The sequence below is a fragment of the Amblyomma americanum genome, chromosome 1, assembly GCF_052857255.1.
Source record: "Amblyomma americanum isolate KBUSLIRL-KWMA chromosome 1, ASM5285725v1, whole genome shotgun sequence".
Classification (NCBI taxonomy): Eukaryota; Metazoa; Arthropoda; class Arachnida; order Ixodida; family Ixodidae; genus Amblyomma; species Amblyomma americanum.
In genome coordinates, this window is record NC_135497.1 from 116,187,341 (window position 1) to 116,207,645 (window position 20,305).

At 41.5% G+C, this 20,305-nt stretch overlaps 1 protein-coding gene across 1 annotated transcript; it reads left to right on the plus strand.

Moving 5' to 3' along the window:
* Positions 1–979: 979 nt before the first annotated feature.
* On the plus strand, positions 980–11,420 carry LOC144113503 (twisted gastrulation protein homolog 1-A-like). The gene is made up of 4 exons (XM_077646597.1): positions 980–1,187; positions 3,804–4,001; positions 6,521–6,728; positions 9,441–11,420. The coding sequence occupies exons 1-4, from the start codon at positions 980–982 to the stop codon at positions 9,637–9,639; spliced, it is 813 nt and encodes a 270-aa protein (XP_077502723.1). The 3' UTR covers positions 9,640–11,420.
* Positions 11,421–20,305: the final 8,885 nt, after the last annotated feature.

A 20,305-nucleotide genomic window follows, 5' to 3' on the forward strand; every position in this document is an offset into this window, starting at 1 on the left:
CATTGCTACATGACTGCAGTAAACTGCAAAGTATCACTGCCGAAGTACTACTGTGGTTCTTTTAACAAATATAACTGTAGCGAATATTTTTTCCGTAAAAACTACCTCTGTAGCACACCTGGCGATTCATATATCCAGGTATGCTACAGAAGTTGTACAAGCAAGAACATATGCAGCAGGAAGATGTCACAAAATGTTAAAACACTGGGCACACTGCACAGAAAGGTGTAATCACTGAAATATACCAATTTTCTCCTGCAATTTTTTTCTGAATGCCCATTTGTTTTAAAGCCTTCACATTACTGATTGAGAAGCTGCATTGAAACTTGTTTTGAGTAAAGGCTCAGTTGTAGTTCACTAAGCAAGCTTCACCGCAAATGGTGTCTGTGTATTAACTAAAAAAACATTTCACTTTAAAAGGAGCAGTATAAAACTGAATTCCTTGCGAGTCCCGCTGTTATGAATTGATTTCAAAGATGGCCTGGGTGTATTTGTGTGCACTTTAGCGGCATTCAGTCCATGTAATATGAGTGGTTGGTGCACCGAGGCCTGGCAGAACATGTAATTTGGTACTTAAAAGAGCATAATCTTCACATATCTTTCAGCAGAGTTGACTGCTAAATGTGAAGAGACTGGCCTGCTGTTTAATACTTAGTGTTATCAAGTAATGTAAAACTGAGTTGAAAGTGGGCACAGAGTGGATGTCAGCTGTTGGCCTGGTTCAATAATGCACAAACATACTGTACTTCTTTGTTACAGGGCAGCAGTATGCTATTTTGTCTGGCAACCTTATTTGTGCTTGCAGTCAGTCACATCCTGAAGCCCTGCTCTGTTGAAGTGTGAGTGCACACTTTCCGTAGTGTGCACATTGGTTAAATACAAGAAATTAATTTGTTATGAATGACATTACCTGCAATATGCGATGTGTTCTTTGTTGTAACATAAGTTGCACCTCGCCTTCTTCACATTGCAGAGCAAAATGTTGAAGCAGGTGCTGCTGCCTTTGGCAGTGGCCGTGGCGTGTGCCTTGAGCCTGAGCCTGGCCTGCAACGAAGCCATTTGTGCATCCATAGTGAGCAAGTGCATGCTGACACAATCGTGCAAGTGTGACAAACTCAACGTTACCTGCAGCAGAGACTGTTACCTCTGCCTTGACTATCTGTACCCTGAATGCTGCTCTTGTGTAGGTGAGTTGAATCTATTCCAAAGGCCAAAATGGTTCTTATCTTTAGCTTTCTATGCTCTTAATTCTTGAGTGCTTGTCAGCAGAAGGGGGGGCTGAGGACCCCCTCATTGTGAATGCAGCCCTTTCCTTCAAGTCTCTCGACTACTACCTCTTTTAGCCTAAAATTTTTACCATGCCATTTAGCTACAGCAAAGCATTGGAGCTGTGCTGCAATCTAAGATCTGCATTTCTTAGTGAGCCCTTAAGCTGAACGCCTCTGGTGCTAGCACCTGCTACTACTAAAAAATATATTGCTTTGTCTTGAAAGCATTGAAATGCAGTCACTGCAAAGGACACTGTACGGCACAGGCACTAATTTTATGGCTTATATTTTGAGAAAGATGCCACAGCATGACGGAAAAACGTTATAGAAAGTGCAGCTATGTTGCTGAAACATTACATGGAAAGCTAACACCACTGTCTGGCCTTTGTTGCTTTTAGTTCTAGCCTGCTTCTACATTTGTGCAGCTCACATGTGCAGCTCATCACAAGCAATGATTGGGTCAGCATGATGTTAAAAGTTACTTGTGCACTCTTACGTGGACTGAGGCTTAAAATACGCCTCAGGTCATGATCCATAAATTTTGCCGTATGCTGACAGTAGTGCTTGGAAAATAAAAGAAACCTTATTGCAGCAAACTTTTGGCTGCAGTATTAGTTATTTTAAAGAAAACAGTGCCCAAGAAACACTGTTGAAGGTAGAGGAACATATACATGTGCTTCCTCGTGATTTATAGGTGCATCCTATAAGTATGGGAACTCAATATCTTTTGTGTGTCAGCACAGCCCACTTGCTGCTGCAAAATATTCAAGCTCTTTTTTTGTTTGAGATACAAATGACATGCTGATGCAGTCATCTTTTATCCTATCCATTCTGAATGCCTTCCCACTGTCATGCGCAAGCTTGTCACAGCCTCCCTCAACACAGCGCACCTATGAAAGAGTGACGTCTCTGTGCTGAGCTTACCTTTCTTCGACTAGATTACGCAAAGAGCATCTGCCTCGGTGAAAATATCAGCAGACATACAGGCACTGCATAATTAAAGCATTGAGGAAGCACACATATTGGAAGAACAACTTAAAAGTCTTCTATTTTCGGTTTCAGCAAGCAAATGCAATCTATTATTGCTTGTTGCATGTATACAAGAAGCATTCAGAATGCTAGACTTGGAAGAATTAGGAATAAGATTTAATGGTGCATCCTCATCAACCTCTTATTTACCAGGGACATTGTCCTGTGATAATACAAAGCTAAATATAAAATCTGGTCACATGGATAGATTCCTTTCAAGGATATCAAGTGTGCAGGCTTTACCAAAAGGAGCTTTGTTAAGGGTGCAAAATAGTGTAAATGTCGAGTGCCTGTGGTGATTCACCGTACACTTTCTCAAACTATGAATGATGACATTGCATTAAGCGAAATAATTGTCAGAGGCTCAAAATTGTTTTGCAAGAATAAACAAGTCTGAGAGCAAGATAATAATAATTTGCAGCTCGAAGCATTCTTTGGAGTGATGGTTGAAAAATAAAATGAGAAGATGATAGCAACCCCCAGCGATGTCATTGCAGGTTGCTGACCTGTTCATGGTGTGCATTAATAAATTGTCATTCCTGATGTCGAAATTCAACTGCATGGCATGAAAGACAAAATTTTTTAATAAAATATGTGTTCTTTAGCTGAAGAAAAGTTCTGTGCTCTAAAAAAAAATGGGGAGATAATTGTGAATGCCCTACTCTTTGACTGCACTGGAGAAATGGAAAGGTCAAGAGTTGAGTTGCAGGGATTTACTCCGGACCTGAATAGATAAAAGTATAATGCTATCCTTGAAAATTGTGAAGCAAAACTGACGTAACTCTCAGTGGTCAGGTGAAAGAACAGCAGTTTAAGATGGACAGTGAGGAGCTGGAAACAGTAGGAGTGTACCAAGCTCTGCCAAGTAGTCGGGTCAGATCCAGGTCATGTTGGAAGAATTACCTGGAAAATGGTGAGGGCAGATCCAAGTCATGTTGGAGGAATTATCTGGAAAAGAGTCATGGCAGATCCAGGTCATGTTGGAGGAATTATCTGGAAAATAAGATTGTGATGTGTGTTTAGCAGACACTTGAAGTGATGAAGAGCAGTTTACTGACGTTCTCAGTAATGTGTTCAGCCTCTGCTTGCCTGTGCAGCCGAAATTAAGTGACTTACAAAAACCTTGAAATGAGACTGAGGGCAGGACAGGAAGTAAAGAAAAGGAGAATAGTAAGTGTAACATTGAAACAAAAGGAGAGTAGTCTGGATCAAACACGTGAGTTGATGCTACTATATTTGGAATTTGAGAGAAAAAGTATTGACTTCGGCAGACATGTGATGCACAAAAGATTTGATGCTGGTCCGTTAGAGAGAAAGGAAATGTTGGCAAGGGTAGCAAATGATCAGTTAGAGAGTATTTTGAGCTGTGTCTGCTGAGGTGTCTGCCCTTCTGATGATGATGTACAATGGCCCAGAGGTGACATAATACGAACTGCAGTTATTGGAGATCAACAAGACCTCAGAGTGCTCATATGTACATACATATGCCTTTTTTTTTCCTTGTAGAGATGTGCCCACGGCAAAACGAAACCATCTCTCTAAGTCATAAGTCCAACATAGAGGATCTGCCAGACCCAACACACGGGCTATTTGCCCTTCTCACAGAGGAAGCTGACCGCTCTTTGCGATGGCGGTCATACACATTTCCTGTTCATGTGGCACTCTACAGCCCTGTACATGACAAAGACATCAAGCTCAAAGCAGGTAAGTGACAAGCTACTGTGTGCTAGAATTTAGTTCAGTGGGTACGCAAATATCTTTTAAAACACTGCTGAAAATGAATTTGGTAACATGCTGCAAAACTGAGTACCACTGTGTTGCTCTATTCATTCTCCCACACCAATGCTTTTCGTTAAAGTGCAGGCCACAATCTGGTTTCACCATTTGCTATTATTCCCTTGAGAAAAACAAAAAGCTGTTGTGCGCAATATCATATGAACAAAGCCATTAAAGTGGTGTTCTGTAAAAAAAAAAAAAATTGCTCTGTGGTAGAGTTAAGGACAAGTAAAGTGTCTTCTTCTTTACTGATCCACTTCAAGCTTGCAGTATGAAGGAGGCAGTAATATTTTCTTACCATGCATTCATGTGGTGAAGCTGACAGCTCTTTCTGCAACTTGTTTAGCCAGGCTAAGGATCATGAGAGGTCATTTGAGCTTCTGTCCCACTTGAAATCGTGTGACCATTTCTGGCACCTGAAATGGCTTCTGTTGTGTTGTCAGCAACAGAAGTTAATAGAAGTTATAATTTCTATTAAATGGAGTTATATAAGTAGGATGATACAACTAGAACCAGTGGTCATTTCACTATGGCTGGAGCCACACTAGCTTGGCTTTATTTGCTCCTTGTCTAGCCTAGTTAGGAATTTGATGAAGCTCGCTTCAGTCAAAATATTTGTGAGCATTCTTTAGCTGATAACATATTTGAAGCAAATATAGAAGTAAACTGGCAGATGGTGATGCAGGCTGCTATAAGTATATTTAATTTGATTTCTTTACTTGTAATAAACATGGAACCAAGAAAATAGCCTATTTTAATGTATGATGAGCAAATTGGGATGGAACATATTACATTTAAAAAACGGAAGCCAAACTGTAGTGACTGATGGAAGCAGGATTACGGTTAGGGGTTCCTATCTTTATGATGAATTACCAAAATTGCAAAATATGAAAACCTTTAAATTCCACTTTACCACAGTCTAGCTCAGCTACTAAGCCAGACATTGAATTTTTACGAACCGAATATGCTTAAGTGAATGGAATTTATATCATAAAAAACACGCTATGCAAAGGTGCCACAAAAGTTTTGCTGTAGTCTTTAACATAAAATAATGATGCAACATAATGATAAGATAATGATGCAACATGGTCACATTTAAAATGCAACAGCGCAACACATCAGCATTTTTTGTAGTATAGGATGTCAATTATGTCTGCTTCGTGTTTCAACAGGCACGTTTTATAGGATTTTGATATTTGTCCTTGAGGTGATCAAATGATGAATTTTTTCATGCAGAAGCAACATTGTGGGCTGTGAAGCATGTCATAGTGGAGGGCTGTGGACTAACTTTGGCTACCTGGGCTTAACCTATGGTTAAATCTTAGTATGCGACTGCCAGGATCAAGTCGGTGACCTCAGATTCATTCAGCAACGCAATGCTTTAGCCACTGGTCCACTAGAGAGGGTTTTTGCTTGAACTGGAGCTGTTGCAAAATTTTAAGGTGTCCAAGTGTTTGTTTTTTGGTAATTCTGCCTTAAAAGTACAGGGCCCGAGCTGAAATTCTGCTTCATTCATCTAATAGAGCAGTTCTGCACTCATCATGTATGGCGTGAGGTTTGAACTAGAGCTCCCATTTAACAGTGGGAACTGGTGAAGGTTAGAGTAGCACATCTGTTCTTTTCTCACATGTAGAAAGTTTTATTGCACATAATTGTGCAGTTGCATCTGTGTGAAACAGTAATTGTGCTTTTATGCTGTGGTGCATACTGTGGACTAACTTTGGCTACCTGGGCTTAACCTATGGGTAAATCTTAGTATGCGACTGCCAGGATCAAGTCCGTGACCTCAGATTCATTCAGCAACGCAATGCTTTAGCCACTGGTCCACTAGAGAGGTTTGAACTAGAGCTCCCATTTAACAGTGGGAACTGGTGAAGGTTAGAGTAGCACATCTGTTCTTTTCTCACATGTAGAAAGTTTTATTGCACATAATTGTGCAGTTGCATCTGTGTGAAACAGTAATTGTGCTTTTATGCTGTGGTGCATACTGTAGCAAGCAAAAGTAAAATCAATTCAAGGCTTCACTTTTCAAATCATCATTAGGCCACATGCTTCATATATGTTGGGAGCCTCTGTCCAATGCAGCCCCAAGCTAAAAAGTTTAATCTGTGACTTGTTGAAATGAGGTCAACAGGGCTGTATGTATAACATTGCTCAGCCTATGTAGGATTGTAAACCAAGGTATGATTGCTTTTCAGAACTGAAGGTCAACTTGTAACTGTCCACTCCTACACTTTGTGTCTGGGAGACAAAATTGAGCAGACTGTTATTACTAGGTCGAATGTGAGGTAATCTTGTTTGTTTTTCCTGGCAGGCTGTGGTTTTCATTCAGACAAAATGTAGGTCGATGCAAGTTTGAAGTGGGATATAGTAGCAGGCTTGCTAGCAGTGCAGTGCTCATCTTTTATGGTAGGACGCTAATGTTGCACATTTTTGCTCTCTTGCAGTGGTGTCAAGTGGGAATGCATCAGAGGCAGTTGAAGAGGAGGATGTGCAAGTGAACTGCACTGTAGCATTCATGTCTCAGTGTATGTCACTCAACAAGTGCCGAGAGTCATGCCTCTCCATGGGTGCATCAAGCTACAGGTGGTTCCATGATGGTTGCTGCCAGTGTGTTGGAAGCATGTGCATCAATTATGGGATTAATGAAAGCAGGTTAGTTTTGTTTTGTGTGTTGGGGCAGCAGTTGAAGTGATGATCTGTGCTACCACATCTACTGGTATGCTTGATCCACCAGAGCATGTGCCTAACTGATGGCAAAGATTGTAGGCATTGGAAGACTTATCCTAAGACACAAACAAACAAAAAGAACCTTGGTGCACTTAGGACACTGTTACCTGTTCATCTTATGCCAGTGTTTCCTGCATTGCAGTATTTGTGCAATACAGCTTTGACACCGGGATGCATATTCTTCAAATTTACCTGCGATGAGCCGAAAACATTTTATTGACCTTAGCCAGTAGGCCGGGCAGTGCCATAGTATATTTCTTTCAAAAGAGGATATCTTTATGGTTTATGGGGGGTTTAACGTCCCAAAGCGACTTGGGCCATGAGAGACGCCGTAGTGAAGGGCTCCGGAAATTTCGACCACCTGAGGTTCTTTAACGTGCACCGACATCGCACAGTACACGGGCTTCTAGAATTTCGTCCCCATCAAAATTCGACTGCCGTGGCTGGGATCGAACCTGTCTTTCGGGTCAGCAGCCGAGCGCCATAACCTCCGAGCCACTGCGGCGCCTGAAAGAGGATATCCGTTTTCAGTAACCCTGCAACAATGTTTAATTGTACCTTTTTTTTTTTAGAAAATTGTGTACTGCATCCATATCTTATGTACACCTGAACTTGCTTCCATGTAATGGTTGCACTTAAAAGCATGTTAAGGCAGCAACAGGTATTGAAAGTTTTTTTTTATAATGCTGTTGTATGGCCAGTTATTGTGTGCTCTACAGGCATGGCATGGATAATGAGCTGAAGGGCCTTCATTGTTGTGGCATTAGATTATAACATTGTTAAAAGGAGCTCATGATGTGTTGCATTGTTTAGCCTGACTGTATACACTCTGGTAATGGCTACTGGCGGTTTTTACGGCCTAGGGGGGGCACCTCAATCAATCCAACATGGCGGTGATATGGAGGATTGCTTTTGGCGTTCGCCTAGGTAGAAGTGTGCTTGTTCATCGGCGACCGGTAACTGTGTAACGGAATAAATGAAGAGATAAGGAAGAAGGTGCTGTCTGGCATTTGAAGCCATCTGCTTTGAAAGCGGAGTGCTAGACCGTTAGCACGCTCTGGATAGAATTTCAAATCTGTGGCATTGGTGATGGAGACTATTGTACAATGGGAAAGTTACAAAACTAGAAGTGAATTTTTTTGCACTAAGGATTACAGGCAAGCAAGGACCAGTGATTTTCATGCTGCTGGCACAGAAAACAAGCTATAAAAGTTTGTCAGTCACTATTGCTTGAGCTGCACCCTTCTGATCGTGTGTGCAAGTGGAAAGAGAGACGAATGAGGTCGCCTTTTCCAGCACATTCTCACTTTCACGACTTGCCTTTTATCATTGCCAAAATAGTACACTGCAGTTTGGTCAAACCACGCCATGCCTTTTTTGATGCAAATGTATTAAGGTAAATTTTAAATTTCCAGCTCTCCTTAATGTGCTCAAGAACAACAACATCCGCATAGTTAGGGCATTTCAGATGTGCGTTCTCCAAATTATTATAATCCCCCCTTTTTTCTGTTGTGCTTTGTACCCACTCAAGTTCCACATACCATTGTTCAATAGAAACTTTTCCTTATTGTTATACACTGTTACCGGAACATGTTGCCATTGGTGGCTTGAAGTAAATTTTTTTACTAAATTATGAATGCTTTTGCACAATAACATTAGACGTCTTCATTCTAATTTTCCAAAAAATGACAGTTGGGATGCAGCTCATCCATTCCTTCAAAAAATGTTTTCTATGGCCCAGCTGTGGATGTTAGCAGTAATCTAGCAAATTTCCGTGGAAAAGTGAAAGGAAGTATATTAACAACCCATTGCCTTGCTGACAAGCTAAATGTATGCCAAGCATGATCGCTTGGTTGAAGAAACTGGTTCACAAGATTCCAAACAAGTTTTGCGAGACTGCAGCCTTAAATTACCCATCACTTCTGCATTATTTACTCCACATGATGGGTAAGGCAACTAATGCGAGCTAACACAGTTCCTTGCGTTACCTGTATTGGCTGGACGCCACATTATTTGCTCATTAAAGGGACACTGAGGAGAAATTGAAGTTGGCTTGTATCCATAGAATACCAGCTCCTGATCACAAAAACGCCACTCTTCCTGAAAACAAAGCTCTTGTAATGCAGAAAATAGCAAGAACCAAAATACAGGTGTCGCCGCCACAGGCCAATCTCGCAAGTACAAGCGTGATGACTTCCTAGGACAAGAGGCGCCACCTTGGAGGAATTTTCCTTACTTCATGGAAGCCACGAATCTCTGAGGCTGGCAAAGGAAGGTTGCGCACCGCACCGCTAGCCGTCAGAAATCACGGAGTCTGCGTTTACGTCACGTATCACGTCACTCCGTTCTGTGACGCCATAAGAGTTCTCCGTGTCGTCATAAGAGTTCTCGAGTTTGAATCAGAGCGGCGGGAAAAACTTTCTCAACTTCGAATCCAAATTTCTTTGAAATAAATGCATCTTTCGCGCCCGGACAAGCGGCAACAAAGCCATGAAATGCCAAACTATCAGATTTTGCTAACAAAAAAAAAATGATAGAGTTCTCCTCAGTGTCCCTTTAAAGCTGGGCATTGTTGAAGGCCTTAGTGGCATAAAAACCTCGCTCAGAGTGAGAGCTGTATGATGGTGTTCTCAACAGGTGCCTCCAGTGTCCATACTCAAAGGAGCTCATGGACCTCGATGATGAGCAAGACGAAGAGGTGCCCATCGAAGATCCCGACAGGCATACCTACCAGCATGTCGACTACAGTGACAACGCCTACAGTGCCAAGGAGAAGGCTGAGGATAGAAACAATGCAGTAGACACTTCTGCTGCTCATAATGCAAACTCTACGTGAGGACAGTGCCATCATGCCATCTGCTGGTGCAATATAACTGTGCCACCACCTGATGCCGGGAGTGTGTGCCAATGGTGCCCGGGATCCTGTAGTCAGTGTACATAGACTGCAAAGTGTCTCTTTCAGGTTGCCAGCTGATGCAAGCAAGCCTGCAGCAATTTGGGCCGCTCACAGACACTCGGACTGCATCTCTACAAGGACAGTGCACGCGTAGTAGCCTAATATATTGAATCTAGGGACCAACTGTGTGTTGTACAGCAGACGCATTCGCTGAACCGGGTGGAATGCATTCTCCTACAAACAGCCAAACTGATGTGAGTGGACTGGAAGTATGTCAACGTCAGTACTTCAGCAACATTCACGAGACTCGAAACCGATTGTCTGTGCAAAGCCATGAGCGTTGCCAGCTGGTGCAGTTTTCACAAGTCACCGATGCCTCATGGCTGTTTCATACGGCATCGCCAGGCTTTTTCTGCATGTTCCAAGTACAACACTTCAAAGTGCATGTGTGTGCGTGCGTGTATGTGTGTGTGTGTTTAGCTGTAATGGCTAATATTGTGCTACATCTCTGCTACCTGCAGGCAGGGGGGGAACAAGGCTTTTATATGCTGTGACATTGTTATATTTATTTAGGAGGAAGACCGTCTGGACAGGCAGTGGTAGCACGTACCTGTGAAGCTTACCATCTTGCTGCCTACTTGCGGGCCTCTTTTGCAGGCAGAGCAGTGCACTTGAGAGTCCCCTGTGACAGTCTTTGGGCAGAACAGATGTGCCAAGGGTTCCAACGACTCATGACCCATTATTCATTTTTCACCGCCATGCAGCAGATTAGGTAGTCACACTCAGGGGCCATCATTCGACCTCATGTTTCTCATTTTTCTAACAGTTTGAGAAAGTCCAGGCGTGTTCATTTGTTGTCTTACAGTTGCTTCATGTGCAGCACGAATGCCTCATCGTTTATGCAGAACAGTGTCATATTGTTCCAGATGTACAAAACACAGACTCATAATTTGTGCTCGGTGTGCTTTGTAAACAGTATTTTTTGCATTTTTTAAGGTCACTGATAGCTCCGTGTGAAAGAGATTGAGGCTCTGGTCGCTCGCGAAGAAGCTATGCTTGTGTCATACGTCGCATTGCTTGTGTTGGCTGGTGATATTCTCGCGAGTTTGAACTGTCATGTATATCGTGACTTCCTGCGGAATATGTCTGAAAATACAGGATGTGTATCATATGCTTATATTCTTAAAGCACCGGCCAACTTTTCATCATAATGCTTGCATTCTAGATTGACAATCAAATGAAGTCTTTATGACAGCAGCATTTGTGCTAACCTGCTTTGATAGGCTTTACTTGGTTTTTGGCCCATTCAAGCTCTCCCTACAGAAATACCAAACCGACACAGTTGGTTTGAAAAGCACTGATTTAGAAACACCTGTAAAAACACTACCATCATCGGTTTTATTGGCTGCAAATGCGGTACAAGCACACTAGTCTGAAAAGTTGCAGTACTGGTGGCGTTCATTCCAACAATTGCATCTCGTACACTGAAGGCCAACAAGTTGTGTTTTCTTGTGCGTTGTTTCTCGTCCTGCAAAGCTGTTTTGTAAATTTTGATCTCCATTAAAGATAACCCTGATGTTCCTTCACAATTTGTTTGAATAACAAACATACTACACACAGAAAGGAAATTGCACTAATGTGCAGACAAAATTGTTTTTACTCGGTGTGCAAGCAATGTAGATTTTGTTATATGGTGAGAAATAAAATACTTGCATAATGAACACTGGCTTTTATGGCACCAGCACCCATTGTATAGCTTTGCACATGTACTATAAAATGTATAATCAGTAATAACAAAATTTCACAACACAACAACCAAACTGACAGACAATTCACCTTGCAGTTGCATCTACATACACTTTGTCACTACTTTAACAAGAACATAAGTAGCAAAATTGCATGCATACATTTATATTCAGAGAATAAAGCTTCATGACAAAGAAAAAAAACATGCAAACTGCACTTTTGCTGACATACTTGCACTGCTGCATGGCGCAGTCAATTTGCGAGCAAAAGTGGGGTAAAAACCACTTGCAAAGCTAAATGCATGCTCTTGTGGACCCAAGTGTGGTGCAACTTCACAATTAAAAGATTATATAAAAGCTAAATAAACAAGCTACCTCTACTTTACAAGATACGAAGCTTGGTCCACAACGAGTGCTTCTGGCAACATGTATAGATAACGCCTGGCATGTATTATTTGATTTCATGTGAATACGTTTTTGCACCTACATATTTGTAAAATAAGCTATCCTTATAGGAGTTCTGAAACTCTTAATAAAACCCTTAATGGGCCACATCGTTAGGCCAGCTAAGCTAATAAGTAAACTCAATTATTAACCTTTTGGCTGACAAAAAACAGTTGAGCTAAAATGGCTAAAAATATCCACTGCACATGTTCTTTCGCTAGCTTAGGAAAAAGAACTTGGGAACGTTTCAGCGCCAGTATCTGGTACAAAAAGAACTGTGGCCCCCTGTTAACATGCGAGCAAAAGCATGTGTATGTCATGGTGATGGTTGTGCCCAGCATAAATCCACATTAAAATGCAGCAATACACACTGAAATCTTATTAGGAATACAATGCATTGGTTCGTTTTGGCGCTCACCAACTGCATCCATTCTGAAAGTGATGCCAGCATATAATATGCTACTTAGTACATTTACAATAATTATGCATATGGCATAACTGCTTTACCACAGGAATAACAATACACTGTGCATGCATAAACCAAAGGACTGCAATATTGTATTCATTCAAGAAGCAAATATTTCAGACAGTGATTTTCAGTACAAAGATGCAGACAAAAGCCTACAATACTGAATGGTGAACTGCAAGTTTCCAAGTGTTGGGTTTACTTTCAGCCAAACGCATGTAGGATGCTTTTCAACCCACAAATATCATGAACTGAAGCAGACATTTTACTTTGGTCAAAAAAAAATCTCCAGATCTGCAGACAGTTCCTACTTTTACTTCGTGCTCTCAATCTAGTAGCTTTGAGCTAAAACGAGCAGTGCTGTGTAAAAGCTCGCATAATTAATGACAAGACGGAATGGGCTGCATGTCAGGACAGAGCAATTCCATATCAAGCTGACAGTACATTCTTGGCACAGCTGCTGATCAACCAAGGGCAGAAGCCTAGCAATATTTATAAAAAACTCAACAATACAAAAATAAATCCTCTGCCATGATGATATCAAGCCTGTTGCCATTAAGTTACCTCTGACAAGAACTGTATTGGTATTACCTCCAAAGCACACACAACTTAAAGGATTACTGTCATCATAACATGTAGCTACAGGTATGAAACTGGTGCCAAGCAATGAAAATTTGTTGTGAACCTTTTACTAAAGCAGGAAAGAGAAATTGGCTTTTAGCTTATTTTAAAAGTAATTCATAAAGAAAGGAACACTTATAAAAATTCACTCAATTGTTTCAGGCAGAGCAATAGAATGAGGGACACTCTGTGCAAAAAGGAAGTATTTTTTATCAGATGAATCATGTCAGGTGTCCAGGTGTTATTATTGACATGATATGATCACAAAATACTGGTATACTTGCTGTGTCGTTTTGCACCTGTGAGATGCAGCCAACACAATTGCTTTTTCTGTTCAACTTTATGTAAAAGTTGGGTACATAACATTGGTCCCATATGTACACTTTCTGTCGGCTGATACTGCCTTGATCGTACCTGTCTATGCTGATTGTCCTGGGTGATTAGCGCCTTTGATCTCACTGAGTAAGCCAGTATTCTGACACCCTTCTATACATATCATATTAATATGCACTGGCCCTTTTCCAATTGTGGTCCTGAACTGCACTGCACTTGCTTCAAAAATTTGGCATGAGCAGACTTAATTTCTGCATAACCATTTCTCTAGGAGATGCCATACAATCAAATGCCAACATTTGTACCTAATTGCCATTTACTGCAATTCTGCATCTGCAACAATTAAAACATTGAATTTTTAAAAGTGTTCCCCTTCAGAAAAAAGTAATTTTCGAAAGGAATGGCACGACAAAAACAACATTTCATGTCACATACTCTGGACTTTTCTTTCTTCTTTTTCAGACGTGAGATAATTAAAGACAATTTATAAGAGTATTTTGGTGCAAGTCAGATACTTACAATACTAGGGTACTTTACACTAAATGTTTCTGAATGCCATGACAGCCTTCAGTGCCTGTAGACTGCAAATTACTCTATAAATATGAGCAACACAAAATTAGATTTGGTTATCAATGCAAAATTTTAGTTCATTCTACATATAAAGCTTCAACTATTCCTCAAAAGTATGAAACGTTACATTGCAGAGTGCATAAAAATATGTAAATTAACAATGTAGGTTCTAAAAATGTGCTAATAATAAATGAAATTGAGTAACCTAGTGTCACAAAAGCCTTTGTATTAATGTGTAAACTGTTTTCAGAAGAGGTATTTAATGATGGTGATGCCCAAAGTACTGCATATTTACACCTTCTATACTTTTTAGATGCGGACAACTGCCAAGGAGTCCGTTCTCTTTCAATTAAAATATGGCTAGTCATAGCACAAGAGACGAAGCAAAAACAGTAACTTCTTCCATAGCTCCTCATTTTAAAGAACCTTCTTCCAGAGCAAGAAGCAGACTTCTCCTCAGCTACAGTTAATTTATTTGCAGTGTTTATTAAACTAACATGTGCACGGCTTACATGACACTCAATGACTGTCAGTCATTGAGTGTCATTGAGTGAATTTTTATCAGTCCACTTTACTACACTGAAATACTTGCACAACAAATGTACATTTTAACTGTGCTACGAAGAGTACATTACATACACAATGCAGGCACTCACAACATTTGAACCTAAGCTCATGAACCAAGCATAAATGGAAGTAAATCACACAGACATACGTGAGTGGAATTCAAATTTTAAGAAGGGACACGACCCTGAAGAGGCAAAATTTAGTCCTACAAACAAGTTTTAATATAAAAAAATACCAGCTATCCTTCTAAAACAAGCAAACTTGAAGATGATCTCATTTTACCAGTGACAAAGCAATGCTACCCATATCAACAGCATGTCTTCTCATCACATGCAATATGTTACACTTCTCAGCCTTCAGAATGTAAAGCAGGTTTGTGGCATAAATGAGTCAAGATGTTTTTGATGCTTATATCAACAGTCATAATTTGTTGGTACTTTGGCACATGCCAGGTAGTACATATCTGACGAGATTACTTAAGAAACTAAGTGGACAAATATTAGCCATGCTTCGTTGTACATTTCAGACAAGTTTACCTAAAAAAGGAAGTGGACAAGTCTTACTTGGTTTACTTTATTGTACTAAAAAACAACAGAAAAAGCCCCAACTTGATATTTCAAGTTTCATAACGCAAGAAAAAATGATGGTTGTTCAACTAGACACACCTTTGACTGTGGTATTTCCAACCACATGTGCCACCTGGCATCTGCCGAAGTCTACCAGCATGCCCTCTTTAGCAGTGGTGGCATGCAGTGAAACTCACGGTGCCATTTGTATTTCTACTGTGTGGGTGAGAAACATTTCCAAGCTATGTATTTCAAGGGCGGCAAGGAAGAAATCTACTAAAGATAAGTCATGAGCTACACTGTGGTCATTTTTTGTACTGGCTTTAGCACTCAGACTACTTTATTAAGGTTAAAAGGCATGTGGTAATGCAAAGGAATTTTCCGTGCTCAAACAGAGAGTGAGGACAAAATGAAGTTGGTCTATATCAACCGATTACTGCATTCTAATGAAAAAATTACTTTAGCTGAAAACAGAGTATTTATAATGTAGAAAAGGCAAAAAACGAAATGCATGTATCACTATCACCAGCTGTTTTCGCAACCAAACTGCGATGATGTCAATTCATTTTTACATGTGAATCTTTGAGGCTGGGCCACAGTGCCATGCGGGCTGGGCCACAGTGCCATGCGAAGTTCCTCTGGTGATCATGGAGTCCTTTTTATCATCAATGCCATGATTTCGCATCAAGTGAGACGAAAAAATGTTCCATCTTTAAGTCCAATTTTCTCAGCACTAAATGCATCCTTTGCTGCCACAGCCCCAAAAGGACAAACAATAGACATGAACCTAGACATGAAAGCATTCGATCGATTGTGCAGTGCTTCTATCATTGCAATGCTGACGAGGCTTTTATGTTATATGCACAGTAATGCCATCACTTTTACTGTAAAGCTCATTCTGCAAGCATCTGTCACATGCCATCCAACTTCACAAACTGTGGCAATCCTCAAACCTAATGTGTAGAGGTGTCCAGCTCTATATAAAATCTCACCATCCCATTAAGACTAGTGTGACAGTGTAATTTCGAAAATATCAATGCTATATCACAGCATATTAATGCTAGCGATGCATACACACCAAGACCTGCCAAGTACTGAAATGAAGTAGGAAGACCCAGCCCTGCATGTGCTAGTAGGGGTAGATAGGGACTGTACGCCACAACAGCAAACTTCACCTGTGCCATCTAAATTCCTTGCAGTATATCTGGAAATAACACTTAGTGGGCCTTAATTAGCTGCTGAGCATGCAAGAGATCCAGTTACTAAAAAAAGAATTCTGAGGGCAATTAAGTCTGCTTACATGGAGGAATGCGAAAGCATGTGTTGTGAGGAAAGGAAAGGACACGGTTTGAGAGATTTCAGTGGACACCTCAACTGCACCCTAATTAGATGCTGAGCATGCAAGAGATCCAGTTACCAAAAAAAAAAATTCTGAGGGCACTTAAGTCTGCTTACATGGAGGAATGCGAAAGCATGTGTTTTGAGGAAAGGAGCAGTAGCTCTCAGGCTCGACATCTCGGTGAACACCTCAACTGTGCCTTAAAGCATGCAACTGAAAGTGCTTATGCCATGGTCCAAATCCCTGTGGCAAGCTAGCCACCTACTTCACATCTCGGTGGACACCTTAACCGTACCTTAAGGGAAAATGTAATCTCAGAAAGCATGCAATTGAAAATGCATATGTCATTGGTCCGAAGCCAAGTCGCAAGCTAGCCTCCAACTTGACTAAAACATGTAAGCTATATGCAAAGAGAAATGCTATGACACCACCCGGAATGCTCTATGACAAAAGGTTGCTCAAATTTTTGGTGATTGTATTCGGGAATACTGCCACCACACTGAGGTCAACCAGTGATGACATCGCAGGGATTGCATCAGCACCTGCGATATCTGTTGCTCAAACCAGCGTCGTCACCTTGGCAGATGCGGTTTTGCGCCGTGCGCCTCTTTCCATCATTCCTCCTGTCTGCATGTGGTAGCGATTGTGACTCAGCTCGGGTGTGATGTCATCATTCTCTGTCAACCTGTCATGTCATCTCGCATGGCGGTGGCCGAAGTTCGATTCCCAACTGGACCCCAATTTTCTTTTATTTTTATTCTAATGTCTCATGTCATATATATACCTACTGACGTCACAAGGGACCAACTTCTGGCGACACATTTTGCGTACACTTCCGGCATCATCATAGCCATCTAATGTTTTCGCATTAATAATAGCAATGCCACAGCCCTGGCAATAATATTCATGTTGATCACAACAACCTGCCTGTAAGCCTGCAAGGATTTCATTGCAATGAGGTATCGTTTGGTTCATGGGGGTTTAACGGCCCAAAGCGACTCGGGCTATGAGGGACGCAATAAGGTATCACCACAACAGGTCTTGAGTGCTTAAACTCAAAACACAGCAGGCAGAATCTATCAAGGTCTGCACTGCGGACCTGACGAGGACGCCAAGGAATGAGTTAAGAAAAACTAACGTTTTAAAATAAAATAAGGCGTTCTTGTGTACTGAGGCAAGTTGCAATCGGGAGGCCTCACTTGCATATTTCTTTATCGAAGCATGAAAACCTGCTGCGCGTTACAATCGAAGTCATTACACTTTTTATAGCGAGAGCTATAATAGCTTTGTATGAGTCATTTAGTAGAAGCGATTCAGGGGTACAATGGCAGCCGTGTCGCATCATGCGTTTGGTGGATACCACCGCCAAATATCTCAAAGCGCGACTGAGGTGTTCACTGACCGAAGAAGCCAGTAGTGCACCTTTCCTCAACTCAAAACCAATGGAGTCTGGAGTCTATACCCTCCGTTGGTTTTGAGAAAAATAAAGGCGTATAACTGTCTCAATTTGTAGGGACACCACCCCCACCTCACAGCGTGACTGAGGAGTCCATTGACCCAGAGAGCCAGTTATGCACCTTTCTTTTTCTCAAAGCCAACGGAGGGTTTTGACTGTGAGTAAGACAACACTGGGAACTAGACTATTTGCTTCGTGCAAGCAGGCCGTGAAGTCTGTGAAGTGTGCCGGGAATGTGATTGAACCGAAGACCGCAAGTGGAAAAAGACCGAATATGCACATGAGCGTACAGGTGCCAAAACGGGCCTGCGAGACGCCCAACCGGGCATTCGCCTGTGAAACGCCCAAATTGCACCTGCCACTCCAGACTTTTTGGCCGCTAATGCCAATCAGCTTCTGCTGATTAATGCGTTAAGCCAGTAAGCTCAGATCTAATCATTTTTTTTTATTCCAACCTTGAAAAACTGGTGCATGTTACAATCGAGGGCTCGTTAGAATCGAGTAAAGATGGTAATACTGAAGCTGCATCTATGGAATCGTCACCTGCACTGTCGCACGGCGACCGCGGCGCAGCGTAGCAGAGTACGCATGCGACTCACTTGCTAAAACTGTCATCATCATTGATGTCACGCAAAGCTGCCCTCTGGGTCACGTGTGCAGAAGTTTCAGTTTCGGTTAAAAGATTTTTGGGCACTTAAAATTCTTAAGTATTTTATAAAATAAATTTGCGGACTCTGTTGAGAAAGCTGTCAGCAACATAATCAACCATAAAATGAGTATAATAAAAAAAATAGCTGGAGTTGCCCTTTAATAGTGAATGACCACTGGTGAAACAGTCTGCAATGATGGGCAAATGTTTAGGGGAATCCCCAAAGGTGGAGTAAATTCGTAATAAGGGAGTAATTACTCACTGGCATCCACCCAAACGCAGCTATACGGCTACAGAGGAAAGCTATACAGCTTTCTCGAAACTTCCTAGGACCAGGACGAATTTTTCTTTAACTATGAAGTTTCTGAGAAAGCTGTATAGCTTTCCTTTGTAGCTGTATGGCTGCGTTCGGGTGGATGTCGATGAGTAATTACTCCCTTATTAGTCTGCTATGAACAATTAAAGCATGACTAATCTCAGAACAAAAGTGGCTAAAAAGGAGTGGGAGCAGAGGCATGCAAAAAGCACTCCGCGAAACCCAAGGGTTCTATGAAACCCAGTTGAGAACCTCTGGTCTAAACTTTAGGCAAATGAGATGTCTCAACAACTATTGTATTTACTCTAATGTAATGCGACCACGATTTTAACACAAGAGTCATCTTTGTGGCCGTGAAACAGAAAAAAAAAAGACACAAATGAAACACGGGAATTGAGACCACAGTACACGGAAAGTTGAACAAAAGTTCAGAAACAAGAGTACTTCAAAAAATGGCTTTCCTGTGACTAATCTCCATAGGAAGGTGAGCCTTACACAGTATAGCAGTTGCTACCACCATTATTGCATGAAGCTTTCACATGCCTCTTCTTTTTCAAGAGAGCTGCGAAAAAGATTATTAGTCAAGACCGATATCAAGATAAGTGGGAAGCCACGTTGTGTCGACTGTGCGCTTTTGAGGGCGTCGGCGTAAAAACGCAACTTCTCCCAGTTACTCAACCGCGCTGCGAGTCACGCATCCCAAACATTGGTGACCGTTTAATTGGTGACCGCATTAAACATTGGTGACTGCATTAATCTATGCAGAGACCTATACAATCAACATCAAGTGCTGCAACCTGCTTCAAGCGGAAGTGTCTACGATTCTAAATATATGCGCTTATAGTAAGCAGATCTAGCCCTATGGAAACTAAAAAATGAAAAATTCAATGGGTTGCATCATGCCCACTTGGCTGAGATAACATTCAACTAACGTGGAGCAGTGGATAGCCTATGCTGGCTGTTCTCAGGTAAAGAACGCACTGCATCTGCATTTGCAATCAGCTCAATCTAATGGTATAAGTCAGTACGCTGTTCTTAACTTAACCTCCCATATCTTGAAATATTGATTATTTTTCTTGCTGCAATGTATACTTCAATAGGTACCATGTGTTTGTAACTGCTTATCTCGGAAAGGCTTTTGTGATGAAATCTGGGTATCTTGAGCCTATTGAGAAGAGGAAGCAGTTTTCAGTAGCACTCGTAGTGCATTTCCAAAGCCACCTGTCTGTGCTGGCAACAAAAACGTGTGTAGTGCATTGTGCCTAGCTAGCTTGTACCTAGACACACACTTCCGCACTCTGCTGGTGCCACATGTAGCGTGCGTCACTATACAGCCATGTCAAGTGCACCTTGATGAGAAACGCCATCAGCAAGGCCTCACCTCTTATCATTTAGAATGCCGTCTTGTGTTTGCTGTAACCCAAGACAGCAGCAATTCTTAGTAATGAAGTGGAGCAATCACAGACCTACCTCAGCACTGGAGGTCGCATATAGCCTCCAATATCCTAGCTCTAAGGTAGCAGCATCATCTAAG

What these genes read in the sequence shown, in the direction of transcription:
- LOC144113503 (XM_077646597.1), top strand. Translation starts at nt 980, where the DNA reads ATGTTGAAGCAGGTGCTGCTGCCTTTGGCAGTGGCCGTGGCGTGTGCC. An exon ending in AGACATCAAGCTCAAAGCAG is followed by an intron (nt 4,002 to 6,520) that starts GTAAGTGACAAG and finishes GCTCTCTTGCAG; the next exon opens with TGGTGTCAAGTGGGAATGCA. An exon ending in TATGGGATTAATGAAAGCAG is followed by an intron (nt 6,729 to 9,440) that starts GTTAGTTTTGTT and finishes TGTTCTCAACAG; the next exon opens with GTGCCTCCAGTGTCCATACT.